This window comes from Muscardinus avellanarius, assembly GCF_963383645.1.
Source record: "Muscardinus avellanarius genome assembly, chromosome: 12".
Classification (NCBI taxonomy): domain Eukaryota; kingdom Metazoa; phylum Chordata; class Mammalia; order Rodentia; family Gliridae; genus Muscardinus; species Muscardinus avellanarius.
The window spans coordinates 71817464-71833272 of NC_137798.1; the positions used below are offsets into that span (position 1 = coordinate 71817464).

At 36.3% G+C, this 15809-nt stretch overlaps 2 protein-coding genes across 10 annotated transcripts in view; one reads left to right on the forward strand and one right to left on the reverse strand.

Moving 5' to 3' along the window:
- GPHN (gephyrin) overlaps nucleotides 1-15809 on the forward strand; it is a gene marked incomplete at both ends in the record, with an annotated part of 546660 nt that overhangs the window by 469818 nt on the left and 61033 nt on the right. For all 9 annotated transcript variants that reach the window (XM_080706865.1, XM_080706872.1, XM_080706867.1 and 6 more), the window contains 3 exons: nucleotides 946-1065; nucleotides 2550-2608; nucleotides 3253-3406. In XM_080706865.1, coding sequence (XP_080562991.1) covers nucleotides 946-1065; nucleotides 2550-2608; nucleotides 3253-3406 — 333 coding nt within the window. The remainder of the gene's footprint in view (nucleotides 1-945; nucleotides 1066-2549; nucleotides 2609-3252; nucleotides 3407-15809) is intronic.
- LOC308271595 (peptidyl-prolyl cis-trans isomerase NIMA-interacting 4) lies at nucleotides 10658-11053 on the reverse strand (the record flags this gene model as incomplete). The annotated part of the gene is made up of 1 exon (XM_080708023.1): nucleotides 10658-11053. One exon carries the CDS (start codon nucleotides 11051-11053, stop codon nucleotides 10658-10660), a length of 396 nt encoding a protein of 131 aa, XP_080564149.1.

The following is a 15809-nucleotide window of genomic DNA, read 5'->3' on the forward strand; positions in this document are numbered from 1 at the left end:
TTTCTCCTTAGCCATTCTCTTAAGTGTGTGTGTGTGTGTGTGTGTGTGTGTGTGTGTGTGTGTGTGTGTGTGTGTTAAAAAAAAAACACGTAATTTGAAATGTACCATTTAGCTATTTTTAAGTATACAGTTCATTGGTGGTAAGTATATTCATGTTGTATTAATTTAACATTTTAAATACTTAAAAAGTAGGCATCTTTAAAAATGTATTGTTTTTTGTCTGGGGAATTAATATTGTCTTAACATTTTTTAGGGGTAATTTGGAGCATTCGTTTTTTTAACTGTGACCTAAATTGTAGACCCTGACAAGAGATTCTCCTGAGGCCTGATCAAACCTATCAATAAGCTTTTCTTCATGCTTATTGAAGTTATCAGGGAAGGTCCTATCTCTTATGCCATCCAGACATGTTGTTCTTCAATTCCAAAAGTAATGTTTAACCCAGATCATTACAAACATTGTGTCGTTTTTAATTATTTAGTTATATTTGCTAGGCTCCTATTCATTAATAAGTGACCTAATATATATTAGGAATTTTTCAAGAACAATAATTAAAATTATGTTTCTGGCTTGCCTATATTTAACCAATAAGGTTAGTTAATAAAGTACTATGTTTGTTAAACATCAGAACTTTAGTAAATTACCAAGATGCTGGATTTCATAACTATCATTCCTAATATCATATGGCCTTGCATTTTTTCTCACAGACTCTCAAATCATTTTAAATTTTAAAAAGTTCTTATTTTGAATGAGACAATAGTAGCAAATGTAAGTGGCAGTTCTTCAAAAGAGAAACAGCACCTGTTTGTGGGTAGGTTCTCTTACATTGCCTAAAAATGATTAAGACTCTAAGACTTCTTTCATGATTTGTTTCCAAAAGTTATATCCCCTGCAGATTTTCCTTTGCACAAAGTAATGAACAGTCTCTTTCATATCTGTACTTTCAGCCAACTCAAACAGTCATGCCAGGACAAGTGATGCGGGTTACAACAGGTGCTCCAATCCCCTGCGGTGCTGATGCAGTAGTTCAAGTGGAAGATACCGAACTTATCAGGGAATCCGATGATGTATGTAGCCACCAGGTTTTATCCTCCCTTGTTCCTGTGGCAGTATCAGAAGCCACAACTATTTTCTGCAGTGTTCATAAGGTTAAGCTAGTTTGTGTGTTTGCCTGTTTGTTTGTGTCTTACATTGTAGTGTGGGTCTCCAGTACACAAGAAATTACCTTAGGTTGTTGTCATAGAAGAAAATTGAACATGTATAACCCAAGAACTTTTACATGCAAACAAGGAAAGGATACTATCTCATGATCAAAGGGTATTCTATGATGAGTTGACATACTTTCCAGCTGAGATAGATATTTGTCATTAAGACTAACTTCTTATAAAATGTAAAGGAGTTTATGGAATCAGAATTTAATAGAGAAGAATTTAAGTAAGAACCTTTGGGCAAGTTCTTAAACATTTTACTTAGCCAAGCATTTCAACCAAATAACCCTTCTACCTCTGGTTTTCTGTAGTTCTGGGAAAAGCTATACCACCAAATGATAGCCTATAAATATTGAATTTATGTTGGTTTCCCCTATGTTGTCTCAAATAAAGGATGCTGGGATCTTTTGAGGTTTAATTTTTTTTCTCACTAAAACTAGCAGCAATTATTAAAACTAGAGTATCAGCCACTAATAAAAGTAGGAAAGATTCAACTAAGACTTTAATGACTAGCAATCTTACTTTTTTTTAAGAAGTTTAGGATAGCTTATATTTTTAAGCAAGTGTTAAAAATATGTATAATTCTCCTACATTGTGTGAAAGATAGCCACTTTTCTTGATCTGGAGATTTTCTTTTTAATCACCTTCCCACGTGTAGAGATTATAAAATTCAACTCTTGGCATACAAATCACATTGCCTACTGTTAAAACTGTCCATGCAGGGATTTATTGGCATCAGAGAAGCCAGCAGGGCATTGAAATTCAGAATACATGGATCCTTAAAATGCCAGATGACAAGAAACAGTCCCAATGTCACAATATCATTTACAGTCCATAAATATGAAATCTATGATCACCGTTAGATTAAAAAAATTCTACTACCAGGGAGACCATAAATCCTTCACTGAAATATCTGCAAGTATTTTGGAACCTTAACACAGTATTGAACCCACGATTCATGAGAACTGAAAAGAGAGGTTACCTTCGTGTACATTATTTTATCTGTTAAGGTAGGCATATAGCATGTGTGTTTATGCTTATTCCTAGAGAAGACTAATTATGAGTAGATTCACTATTTGAATAGATATATTTTTAAAAGTATAAAAATTAGAGAAAAATATTCATTTATTTATTTATTGACACCAAACCTAATTTTTCAGGAACATATATTAGAAATTCATAGTGTGTTAAAAAAGCTAGCAAATAGTTTTCTATTTCTCTATACTTATGTATAGTCTATGTATATCTGATGATAAAATTATCTAGAAACTGAATTCTATTGATTAGATATTCTGTTAGATTGTTGTGTTGAGATGAGATTACATGATCTGCTTTTATTATAGGGCACTGAAGAACTTGAAGTGCGAATTTTGGTGCAGGCTCGACCAGGCCAAGATATCAGGTAAGTTTATAACATATAGAATATTTAGCCAGTTTCTGTTTCTATGTGATCATAAACTCAGGAAAATATGGCTATTTCAAACCCACAGCTATGAATTTATAGCTATTTGCTTTTCAGTTTTAACAAGAAACAAAATTTTATGAATTCTACATCTCATGTCTGACCTGTCTAAATTTTAAGAAGATCATAAAAGTAAATGAAATAATCAAAAGCAATATGAGAAGGTGAAGTCATAAGCCTACTTAATTCATCATGACTTCTACCCCTAAATTATCCAGAATTATCTCCACCCCACCCCTAGAATATCCAAAAATTTGTATTAACACAGATAATCCCAGAACTGAGTATTCACAGAACTAGCTGATAAGACATTTGTAAAATAATTTTCAAATATGAAGTAACACATTCCTCTTTAGCAGTAATAGATATAAATACTATTTCTGTCTCCTGATAGGTGATTAACTTTTAAAATTAGACAACTTAGAGTTTTTAGAATCTCTTCATTTTGTTATTTTGCTCTTGCCTTGTCTCAGGACTTTTTTCTCCCCTTGAGTATCTTTCTTCTCTGACACTAAAATTTCCTTCTGGGTTGAGAAAATGTTATTCTTAGTCAAACTGCTTATGTTTCTGCTTTTACTTTTCAGACCCATCGGCCATGACATTAAAAGAGGGGAATGCGTTTTAGCCAAAGGAACCCACATGGGCCCCTCAGAGATTGGTCTCCTGGCAACTGTAGGCGTCACAGAGGTTGAAGTTAATAAGTTCCCTGTGGTTGCAGTCATGTCAACAGGGAATGAGGTAAGAAATAAATATATACATAAGTAAATAAAGGTAGGAAGGAGGGCTTTCAGGATAAAGATCTCTCTGACTCTCTGATCTATGTAAATAGAACACTGTAGATTATGGATTTTACCAATAGGACCACATTCTTGTGGGAACTAATAAGTTGGTCTCAGGATAATTCAAGTACAGAAGATGAGAAGAAGGAAGAACTAGTGGTAAAGATTACGAGCTGTTTCCTTCCATTTATTAGAATGAAATATTACATCCAGTGGCCTTTCCACATACTCAGTACACATGAAGAATATTAGTTGGAAGCTATAGATAAAAACTGTGCAAATTCAATACCTAGTCTATTAGGACAATGATTTGTACCTATCCTCTTGCTGAAATGGTGGTCCACCTCTGTGTGGAAAATAAACAATGAGCCAGGATACTGTGGCTGGCCTTTCTTCTCAGAAATTCTATGTGCTCTTTGATCACCAGGAGTGATTTGGTTTGGGTTGGGTTTGGGTTTTCTGTCTCTCTATTGACAACATCTCTAGTGACATACTATTCATAACAAGTCAGAATATCATTTCAAGAGCCAGCGTGGTGGTACACACCTGTAATCCCAGTTGGGGAGGCTGAGACAGGAGGATCACAGATTTGAGGCCAGCCAGCCTCAACAATTTAGCAAGACCCTTCGCAACTTAGTAAGACTCCATTTAAAAATTGTGTGTGTGTGGCACTAGGGACATTCTACCTCAAAACTACTGCCCCAGCCCAATTTTTTTTTAAATTGGAAATGGATCTTGCTAGGTTGATTGAAATCTCACTACTTGCTGAGGCTGTCCTTGGACCAGTGATCCTCTTGTCTTAGCCTTCCAAATACAGTGATTATAGGTGTGAGCACCACAAGTGGCTTAAAATTTAAAAATATCATTTCAGGGTTTGTTTAGAAATGGGGAATTTAGATCCAGGCATGGTGGGGGCACACCTATAATCCCAGTACTTTTGAGGCTGAGACAGGAGGATCTCAGGTTCAAGGCCAGCCTCAGCAACTTAGTGAGATTGTTTAAAAATAAAAAATAAAATAGAACTGAGGGTTTAGGTCAGTGGCAAAATGTCCCTGGATGCAATCTCTAATACCAAGGGAGGAAGGAAAAAGAGAGAGGGATGGGGGAAGAAGGAAAGAAGGAAATGTAGGAAGGAAAAAAGAGAAATATAGTCAATCTTTTATGAGAACTCTTGAAAAACTTCCTGTTCACTGGCTTCCCTAGGTCTTAAAAACTTTAATCAGGGTCTCTAGTATCATATTGAGAATACTGAAAAGTGAATCTGCTGGAAATTTAAAGCCTTATAGCAGGATCAGAAACCACTAAAAGCCGGGTGTGGTGGTGCACGCTTGTAATCCCCGCATTTGGGAGGCTGAGACAGGAGGATCACACAGGTTTAAAGCCAGCCTCAGCTACTTAGTGAGACCCTGTTTCCAAATAAAATATAAAATAGGTCTGGGAGTATAGTCCAGAGGTAGAAAACTGTCTGGATTCTACCCCTAGTACCAAAAAAAAAAAAAAAAAGAAACCACTAAAATTTTAAAAAGTAATTTCCTTAGACTATGCTATTAAAGAAAATATAATAGGACTTCTTTTTCCTTAATGTCTAACTTTATTTTGAAAATTGCTCTTCATTAGCATTACTCTTAAATTTTTGAAGTCTTAGCCAAGCGTGGTGGTACACGCTTGTAATCCCCGCGCTTGGGAGGTGGAGACAGAAGGATCGCGGAGGTTCGAAGCCAGCCTCTCTGGCTTAAGAGACACTGCTTCCAAATAAAAATAATATAAAATAGGTTTCTGGGAGTGTAGCCCAGAGGTAGAAGGGTTTCCAGGAACCCCAGTACCACCAAAAAACAAAAAAAAAATTTTTTTTTTGAAGTCTTAGAGGTGAAAAATTTCCAGGTATCTTCATGACCTTTATAGTTCTTTTGGCTAGGCCAAAAGAAAAAGTAGAACCTTTTGTTTATTAATGGGTAACTTAACATTCCAGATTTGCTTATTTCCCAGTATAAGAATACTAGTCATTCCCTAAAACTACTGTTTGACCCAAAATATTCTTTTCATTTTGTCTATGTAATAAGGACTTAATATCCCTAAGACCAACTGGCCCTATATTTAACATCAAAAAGAAATTTGCTTCTAAATTCTATATCGGGTTCCATATTTCTTGACATTCTTCCCCTAATCCTATTCAAAATTAACTGTTGTTATGACTCTATGACAATAGACTTCAGTTTAGTTTTAGTTCAGCTATAACACTGAGTAGTTTATTTAGACATTTGTTGATTTCAACAAACTACACATGTTAAAACTTTAGGTAATACCATTAAGTGATTGTGGACATGCATTCCGAACCTCATGCATTTGTTCATTATCCCAATAAGGCCTGTACTGCTATTTAAAAACATATACTGAGTATCTATTACATGCTAGAATGCCCACCAGAAGGTTCTCTTAATTAAACATTTAGAGCTGGATGAGCAACTGGAGTTAGGTGTGCATTGCAGTGGTAGAGTATCTGCAAGGCCTTTGAGTTTGATTCTCAATGCTGAGTTGGGGAAGGGGTATCTGACTGACAAAATATAAATAGACCATACCTTGAACCAGTTAAGTTGGAAAGATACTGAACAGGAAACAACATCCAACAGGGCAACATGAGACTTTTTTCATAAGTGGGACTAGTGCTCTTAGCAGTACACTTAACTATCCACAGCTATTCTTTTTCTCAAGTGACAGCTCAGGTATAAGGAATAAGACCCATGACAGTAGTGTGGGAGCCACCCTGACTTAGCAGTTTCATGTCTTACATAGGAAACAGTATTTATTTTAATAGTTTTAGACTGCCTTCATGATCCCCACAAAGTAAATATTCAGTTACAAGAACCACCTTACTCATAAAAACTCAAAGCTATGACTTCCCACCAGGTACTTAACAGTTCATTTAATTCTAACTCACTCTCCATATGCAAAATGCCAAAGATTGTCTTCACCTGAAAAAAAAAAAATGTTTTCTCTTAGCAACAGTAGCTCAGAGATGGAATCTTTCTGGATCCAGTTACAAGCATGCAGTGGTACACCCTATAATCCCAGATACTATCAAGGCTGAGGAAGGATGATCATAAGTCCAAGGCCAGTCTAGGCAACTTATTAAGGCCTTTTCTCAAAAGAAAATTTTAAAAGGGTTAGGGTTAGGGATATAGCTCAGCGGTAGATTGTCCATTTGTGCATGGGTCACTGGATTTGATCCCAGTACCACAAATAAAAAAAGAAATGTTGCCTACTAACTAGTTGACATGTTGTCTTTATCAAATTTCTAAGGGAACAGCATTAGAAACAGAGCTAGAGAATGCACTGTCATAGAAAACTAATAAAACTGACTAAGTCAGTCTACTTTTTATTAACACCATGCACTGATAATACTTTTTTATTTTTTTTGAAAGGTTGCATTTAATTTTTTGTGCATTATAATTATATGTAATAGTGGGATTCATTGCTAAATATGTATTCATGCACATAATGTAATTTGGCCAATTTGCAGTCCTACTTTAAACAACATGGAAGTACTAACTAGTGTTAAAAGACTAGTTCAGTGTATACTTCCAGATTTAAAAAAAGTACGCACATAAAAATATTTGTATTTTTATAAAAGTATAATAGTATGTAATTTTTAATTTGGGGCATTTATATAAGTTATTTTTAAGTTTATTTGCTTTTATTATATTAGACCTGCGATATTTTCTTAATTACAGCTCGTGATAGAGTGTCAGCATAGGAGATATATCCCAGATACTATCTCCTAAACCACATCAGCCCTTTTATACTCTCCCCTATAGTAGTAAAACTGTAATCCTGAAAACCTAATGTCCCAATCTGACTTTCAAGCTTTGTTCTAGTTAGTTGTTCCATTGGAATTAATTCACGTGATATTAGTAGGTGGGAAAAAGATTGATGCATTAACAGACTTATAAGACCCTCAAACTCAGGAATATCTTTTTCGCCATGGCAGGCATGGTAGCGCACGCTTGTAATCGCTGCACTTGGGAGGTGGAGACAGGAAGTGCAGGTTCTGTGCAGGTTCGAAGCCAGCCGCGCTGGCGTGAGACCCTGTTTCCAAATAAAAATATAAAATAGGTCTGGGAGTGTAGCCCAGAGGTAGAAGGGTTTCCAGGAACCCCAGTACCCAAAAAAAAAAAAAAGAAAAAGAAAAGAAAAGAAATCTCTTTCACCAAACATTATAAACTTTACAGTTACTGATCTTTAGTAATGCAATTTTTTCCTTCCACTCCTCCAACTTTTACAACATACTTATAACAAATTCTCCATATTAAGACTCCCACCTCCCTCCATTTGAAATACCTAGACAAGTTTTTATTTTCCCATCTAGATCAGATAGATAACATCTTCTGCTATAGATGGAATAATCAGGCTTCACTGATGAGGTGAAACCAAATGGAGAGCTGAAGATACCCTCTGAGGGAAGTATGTTCTAGGCAAAGAGAGCAACAAAAGGGATATCCCTGAGAAGAATACATATTTATCATGTTTGAGAAACAGCAAGGAGGTCAATGTGGCAAGAAGCAAAGTAAAAAGTGATGAGTTTAGAGAGGTAACAGACTAGATTATCTCATTCTAAATGGCCAATTTTGAAGAAGGGAAACATAACATGGCACATAGGGAACATAACATGTCTCAAATTTTTAAATGTACTCTGGATTCTCTATTGTATGGAATATAGGAAAAACAAAAAGAATGACAAGGAAACTAGCTAGAAAGCTATGCAATACTCTAGCGGGAGATTCGGACCAGAATGGTAATAGTAAAGATGCTGAAAAGCAATCAGATCCATGATATATCTTTTTTTTTTTTTCCAGTACTGGGGATTGAACCCAAGGGCATTCTACCTCCAAGCTACACCCTCAGCCCTATTTTTCATTCTTTATTTTGAAACAGAGTCTAAGTTGCAGAGAGCCTCACTGAGTAGCTGAGGCTGGCCACAAACCTGAAATCCTCCTGTATCAGCCTCCCAAATACTGGGATTACAATTGTGAGCCACCACACCAGGCTTCACGATATATCTTGAAGGTAAAGGTAACAGAACTTTCTAGGGAATTAAAAGTAGAACATGAGAGAAAGGGGACCAACTAATATGAGCTCTCAAGGTTTGGGCTTGAACAAGAAGCATTTTTACCCAAGTGAGAAATAATTAGACAGTAGAAATCAGATTCTATTTCAAATGTGTTAAGTTTGAGATATCTATAAGAAATCCCACTAGAAATATTAGGAGGCAATAGTCCAAAATTTAGGAGAAGTTTGGACATAAAGATGTAAATTTTAAAGCTATAATATTCATAGTATTTAAAATCATGAAACTAGTTAAAATCATGTAGTGAATCAAAATAGAGATAGTAAAAGCAAATTTTGCACTTAAGAAGCAGTTTTGCTTTCATCCTCTTTCCTTTTTTCCCAGCCTTTATATTTCCCAGTTTTACTTTCTAATTTTGACTTCTGATTATATCATCCCTCTATTCATACAATATATGTTGATCCTCTTGAAACTCTATAGGCCTTTAGACTGTATATCCGTCAGTCAGCTGCCATAATCATTAGGAAGTCAGACATATGTGCATGTTATCTAGTTACCCAAACTACTTCCCGTAAATAATCCTTCACTAGATAAAGGGTACTGTTTCTCTTTGTCTCCATCTCTGTTTCTCTCTCTCTCTCTCTCTCTCTCTCTCTCTCTCTCTCTCTCTCTATCTCACACACACACACACACACACACACACACAGAATTAAGTGAAATATCTCTACTATGTCTTTCCTTATTCTACCTCATTATTTTCTGGTACTGGGGATTGAACCTATGGCATCACACGTTTGACACAAGCTGTCTACCACTAAGCTACATCCCCAGTCCACAAGTTTAAACTTCAGAATCTACGATCTCTGTGTAATCTCGGGGGCCTCCCACAAGCAACTGCTGTTACAAGAACTGAAATCTTTAAAACTTTGCTCCCACTAATAAGAGAAGAGATAGGAAGTGGAATGCCAACTATGACCAGTACTTCTATGTGCTTTATGATTCAAGCAACATGAGGAAATTAATTTCTGCTAACACAGTAAAGCAACATTTTTGTCAAAGTTTGCAGAGTACTTCAAAGCCATAATTCTAGACTGACAAATATGGACATAAAATGGGTCAAATATTTTCTCATCCTTCCTTTTATAAGGAAAAAGAAGCTAATTTTTCTATCACCTAGTAGCCATCCAAGAAATTCAAATATAAGTAAAGCATAAAAAGTTGTGTGCTTTTTTTGGGGGGTGGGGTATTGGGGATTGAATCCACAGGCATTCTCCCTCGGAGCTATACCTCTATCCTTATTTTATCTTATTTTGTGGTACTGGGGGTGGAACCTAGGGGCCTTCTGGCTACACTCCCAGGCCTATTTATATTTTATTTGGAAACAGGATCTCACTAATTTGCTGAGAGCCTCAGTAAGTAGCTGAGGCTGACTTCCAACCTACAATTCTTCTGTCTCAGCCTCCCAAGTACTGGGATTACAAGCATGTGCCACCATGCCCGACTTTTACTTTATTTTTATTTTGAAACAGAATTTTATTTTTGAAACAAGATTTCACTAAATTTATGAGTCTTATTACTTGCTGAGGCTGTTCTCAAACTTGCTATCCTCCAGTCTCAGCCTCCCAAGTACTGAAATTATAGGCATGTACCATCATGCCTGTCTCATAAAAAATTTTAAAAATAAAAAATTCTTAACAGCTTTAGTATTCTGAATTTGGTAAAAGTAAAAATCAAGAAGAGTTGTCAGAGAAGGCAATATGTTGATATTTCATAAATAAAGGCAAGAAATTCTTATAGGGGTAGAGCTGGGAGTTTTAATTCAGTGGTAAAGAGTTTACATAGCATGGCTAGACATGGTGGCACAAGCTTGTAATCCCAGCATTTGGGAGCCTGAGACAGGAAGGTCTTGGTTCAAGGACAACCTCAGCTACTACTTAGTGAGGCCCTTTGTAACTCAGTGAGACCTATTTCAAAATAAATAATAAAAATCAGGCTGGGATGTAGCTCAGAGGTAGAATATCATGGGGTTCAATCCTCAGTGCCACAAAAAAAAACAAAAAAAGATTTTTACCTAGCATGCTTGAGACACTGGGTTAAATCTCAAAACTTGTTTGTTTTGTTTTGTTTTTTTTAGTTTTGTATATGATTTTATTTTCTCCCTTTAACCATACTAATATGATATCCAAATTTTGTCTTCACTGGCAGGTCTGTATACACAGGCTTATCCTTTCTACTTACAGGCAGGGCAAATGCTGCTTCTTGAAATGGTCCCACCATGGACCCTCTGGTCATCCAACCCAAATCACCCCCTTGCCTGGCTTTATCTTCACTATATTGTGCGACCACCTCACTGAATCTCATTACAGACTTTAACTTCTCCATGGCTTCCATGATTTTGCCGTGTTTTTCACACAAAATGTGTCTGACCTTTATTGCATTGCCACCACCTTTGGGACCCTGAGCCTTCTTGTCAGCACTGTCACTCCCAGAGGCTGCTCCGCCTTTTCCCCCTTTTCCGGAACCACTTTTTCCCTTGGGTGGCATCTTCAAAACTTGAGTTAAACTCTCAACTGCTTCAGTCAAAACTTTTTTTTAAAGGAAAAATTACGAATATTATAAGGAATATTTTGTAATCAGCAAAAAGTAACTGAGTATTCGAAACATATTTAAAATGGTTTAAGAACATGTAATAAGTCAAACAGTTAATAGAATATTTTGTCTATATCTGGGCACAAAATAATTTGGCCAATTTTAATAACAACAAAAAATTCCAATAATAATTAATAGGCCTTTTTTCATTATGAATATACTCACATCATATAACCAATTTTTTAAATAATTTGAACACATTGTCTTAGTCTAATCAGGCTGCTATAATAAAGAATCATAAACCATGTAACTTGTAAACAACATAAATTTATTTCTCACAGTTCTGTATGCTTATAGTTCTATGATCAAGGAATCTTCTCATGTCTTGGCATGATTACAAGACAATCAAGCATCCTTTGGCCTATTTTATAAGAGCACGCTCCAATCCCAATCATGGGGCTCCTCCTTCATAAGCTAATCACCTCTCCAAAAGGCATACCTCCTATTACCTTCACCTAAGGATAGGGCTTCAACATAAACATTCTGGGGGATACAAACATTCAAATCATAGCACATATATTATTCTTACTGTAAAGTCATTACATGTAGTCATTAGTCCCAAGCAAATAAAAGTCATTTCCTTTTGGAACTTATATCTACCAAACTTATTCTTTATTCTCTTCCTTCTTATTCTGTCACAATAAGATAATTTTTACTTAAAATATTATTCTTTTTTTGTGTGTGGGGGGGTCTGGGGATGGAACCCAGGGGCATTCGACCTACACCCCCTGCCCTATTTTTTATTCTTTATTTTGAAACCGGGTCTCACTGAGTTGCAGAGGGCCTCACTAAGTAGCTGAGGCTGTCTGTGAACCGCGATCCTCTGGTCTCAGCCTCCCAAATGCTGGGATTACAAGCATGTGCCACCATGCCTGGCTTATTATTTTCTTTTTTAAAAGTAAACATAAAACATATTTTCATACACAAGCATTCCTTTGTCTTCATATATCTTTTTTAACCTTGTTAAAAATGATTTTTTTAAGCTTGTTAATGATGTTTTTTTCATAATTCAAAAAGAGCTCTGGAACATTGTTCATATATAGGTTATTTATCATTTGTTCAAATTAATGTTATTTTAAGGTCTTAAAATTCAAGCTCACCTACTAATTACAAGAGTCTTACTATCTAACCTTTTCTCATTCTCAACAGATACTACCTTATTATACTTAAATTCTTACTCAACCTAATCATATCCTCTACTTTACCCAACTTCTGTACTCATCACTGCAGCTCTTCTCCCCTTACCTAACCCTCACCACTGAAAAAAGCACTGTTTTCCTGCTTTACCTGACACCTCTAAATTCCTACTACTAAGATTGGATCAGACAGAATATCCACAGAATTACACATAAAAGAGAAGATGCCAAGACATCAGAAAAACAAGCCTGAGAACCCTAAAAATATGAGAACTAGGAACAGTGAGAAAATAAGGGAAATCATGAATACTGACCTACAAGAAGGAGAATTCTGAATCCTGATCTTCAATATGCTGAAAGGCCTCATAGCAAGTGTACAGGAAATGAAAGAGGAAATGGAGACATTAAGAAAGAATCAGAAAGCAGTCTGGAATGAAATGAAGAAGTCAATAAATGAAATGAAGACAGCAATAGAAAGAAATTCTGGAAGATTATATGAAATTGAAAATAGAAGTTGGCCATGTTGGCACATGCTTGTAATCCCAGCATTCAGGAGGCTGAGACCAGAGGATTGCAGTTCGCAGACAGCCTCAGCTACTTAGTGAGGCACTCCGCAACTTAATGGGACCCTGTTTCAAAAACAAAAAATAGGGCACAGGGTGTAGCTCAGAGGTCAAATGCCCCTGGATTCCATCCCCACACCCGAAAGAAAGAAAGAAAGAAAGAAAGAAAGAAAGAAAGAAAGAAACAAACAAACAAACAAACAAACAAACAAACAAACAAACCACTGTTAGAAGACAGTTCATTCAAAACCAAAAGCACAGTCAACAGCATACAGAAGTCCTTACAGCAACAGAACCTATACATCCAACAACTATGGGACAATATGAAATATCCTAACTTATGGATAAAAGGCATTGAAGAAGGGATAGAGGTAGAGACCTAGGGAATTCATAATCTCTTCAGAGAAATAATTTCAAAGAATTTTCCAAACATGGAAAGATACTTGAACATACATGTTCTAGAGACATACAGAACACCATTAAGACAAGATCAAAGAAGGACCTCCCCATGCCACGGAATAATAAAAAATGACCAACACAGAAGCCAAGGAAAGAATCGTAAAAGCAGTAAGGCAAGAGGGACTGATTTGATATAATCCAGACCCTGGAAGAAAACAACTTCCAACTAAAACTGCTATCTTCAGCAAGGTTATTATTCAAAATTGATAGAGAAACAAAAGTGTTTGAAGATAAGCAGAATCTCAAAAAATTCATAAATACAAAGCCAACACTAGAGAAAATACTTAAAGAAATAAACCATAAAGAAGAAAAAAGAAGCAAATTTCAGAACCAGAGAAGAGATGAAGTTGATCAGCGGGACAACTAAATAAAGACGAAATAACATTATACCAAACAGAAGATAGATCTCAAAATGACAGGAAACAAAAATCATATTTCTATAGTAACCTTTAACATCAAAGGACTTAACTCTCCAAATAAAAGACATAGACTGGCAATGTGGATTTAAAAACAATCCAAATATGTGCTGCTTGCAAGAAACACCTTACAGCTAAAGACATTCATAGACTGAAAGTGAAAGGATGGAAAAAGATATATCATGCTAATGGAGACCAAAAATAGGCAGAGATAGCAATGCTGATATCCAACAAAACAGACTTTAAGCTAAAACACATCAGAAGAGACAAAGCAGGGCACTTCCTTTTATTAAAAGGAACAATGCACGAAGAACATATAATGATAGTAAATGTTTATGCCCCAAATTTGAGTAAACCCACATTTGTAAAACAAATCCTTCAGGACATCAGATCTCAAATAGACCCAAATACAATAATAGTGGGAGACGCCAACATACTTCTCATGCCACTAGATTGATTTTCAAGGCAAAAGATGAGTAAAGACTCTTCAGAACGAAAGAAAACTATAAACTAAATGGACCTAGTAGACATATGCAGAATATTTCAACCAGGAACAGCAGCATACACATTCTTCTCAGCAGCCCATGAAACCTTTTCCAAAATAGATCACATCCTGGGCCACAAAGCAAACACCAGCAAATTCAAAAGATGTAATATAATTTCCTGCATCTTTTCAGACCACAGTGCAATGAAAGTAGAAATCAACAACAGGAAGACCAAAAGAAACTATTTAAATACATGGTGATTGGTGATTAAATGGGTTCACAAATGAGTCATAGGAGAAACTACAGATGAGCAAATAAGGCAACCTAACTGAGGGGGATTGAAGGAGGGAAGAGGGAAATTCCCTAATGTACATGATGTACATTCAAAGTCAATCACTAAGCCGGGCGTAGTGGCGCACGCTTGTAATCCCTGTGCTTGGGAAGCAGAGACAGGAGGATCGTGAAGGTTCGAAGCCAGCCGCGCGCGCTGGCTTAGGAGACCCTGTTTCCAAATTTAAAAATGTAAAAATAGGTCTGGGAGTGTAGCCCGGAGGTAGAAGGGCTTCCAGGAACCCCAGTACCACCAAAAAAAAAAAAAAAAAAAAAAGTCAATCACTAAGCCAAACATGAGAAGAAGGGAGGAGGAAGGAATGGGTTGGGAATTGGGGAAGGGCTAATTGAGTGATGTGTGCATGTAGGCCTCTACCATCTTGTACTCCATTAAGATATATGACTACAACTCACCAATAAAAAATATATTAACCAGAGGTGGTGGCACATTCTTATAATCCCAGTAATTGGGAGGCTGACAGGAGGATCTCAGGACCGCAGGTTCAAAGTCAGCCTTGGCAACTTAGCCAAGGTTTCTCTCAGCAACTTAGTGAGACCCTGTTTCCAAATAAGAAATGAAATCAGGCTGAGGGTGTAGTTTGGAGGTAGAATGCCTCTGGATTCAATCAATCCCCAGTGCCCCCCACACACACACACACACAGCCAGGCCTGGTGTTGCACACTTGTAATCCAAGCTTTTGGGAGGCTGAGCCAGGAGGATCAAGGTTTTCAGGCAGCCTCAACTACTCAGTGAGGTGCTTTGCAACTCAGTGAGCCCCTGTTTCAAAATAAAGAATAAAAATTAGGGCTGGGGTGTAGTTCGGAGGTAGAATGCCCCTGGGTTCTATCCCTAGTACGACCAAAAAAAAAAAAAAAAAAAAGAATTAAAAAAAAATAAAGCTCACAAAAAATCTTTTGGTTCTAGGAGCATCACAAGAATTCATCTTAGGTTGGAGGTATAACTCTGTGATAGAACACTGACCTATGGTATGTGAGGCCCTGAATTTAATCCACATCACTGCAAAAAAAAAAAACATTCTTCTCACAAAGTCATTCCATATTATTACTCAATTAAGATAAATGTAATTTTTGCCATTTTCTAGCAAAGTCAGTAAAGAAAATTGAAATTTTTCAAAATAGGATTTTATATGAAAAACAAATCCAAGGCTTATATAACTAGAATATTATTGTATTATAATTTTCTGTTTATGTGTGTGTGTGTTGAGTGTGCATGTGTTACTTATTTGTTTGTGGATGTGTTG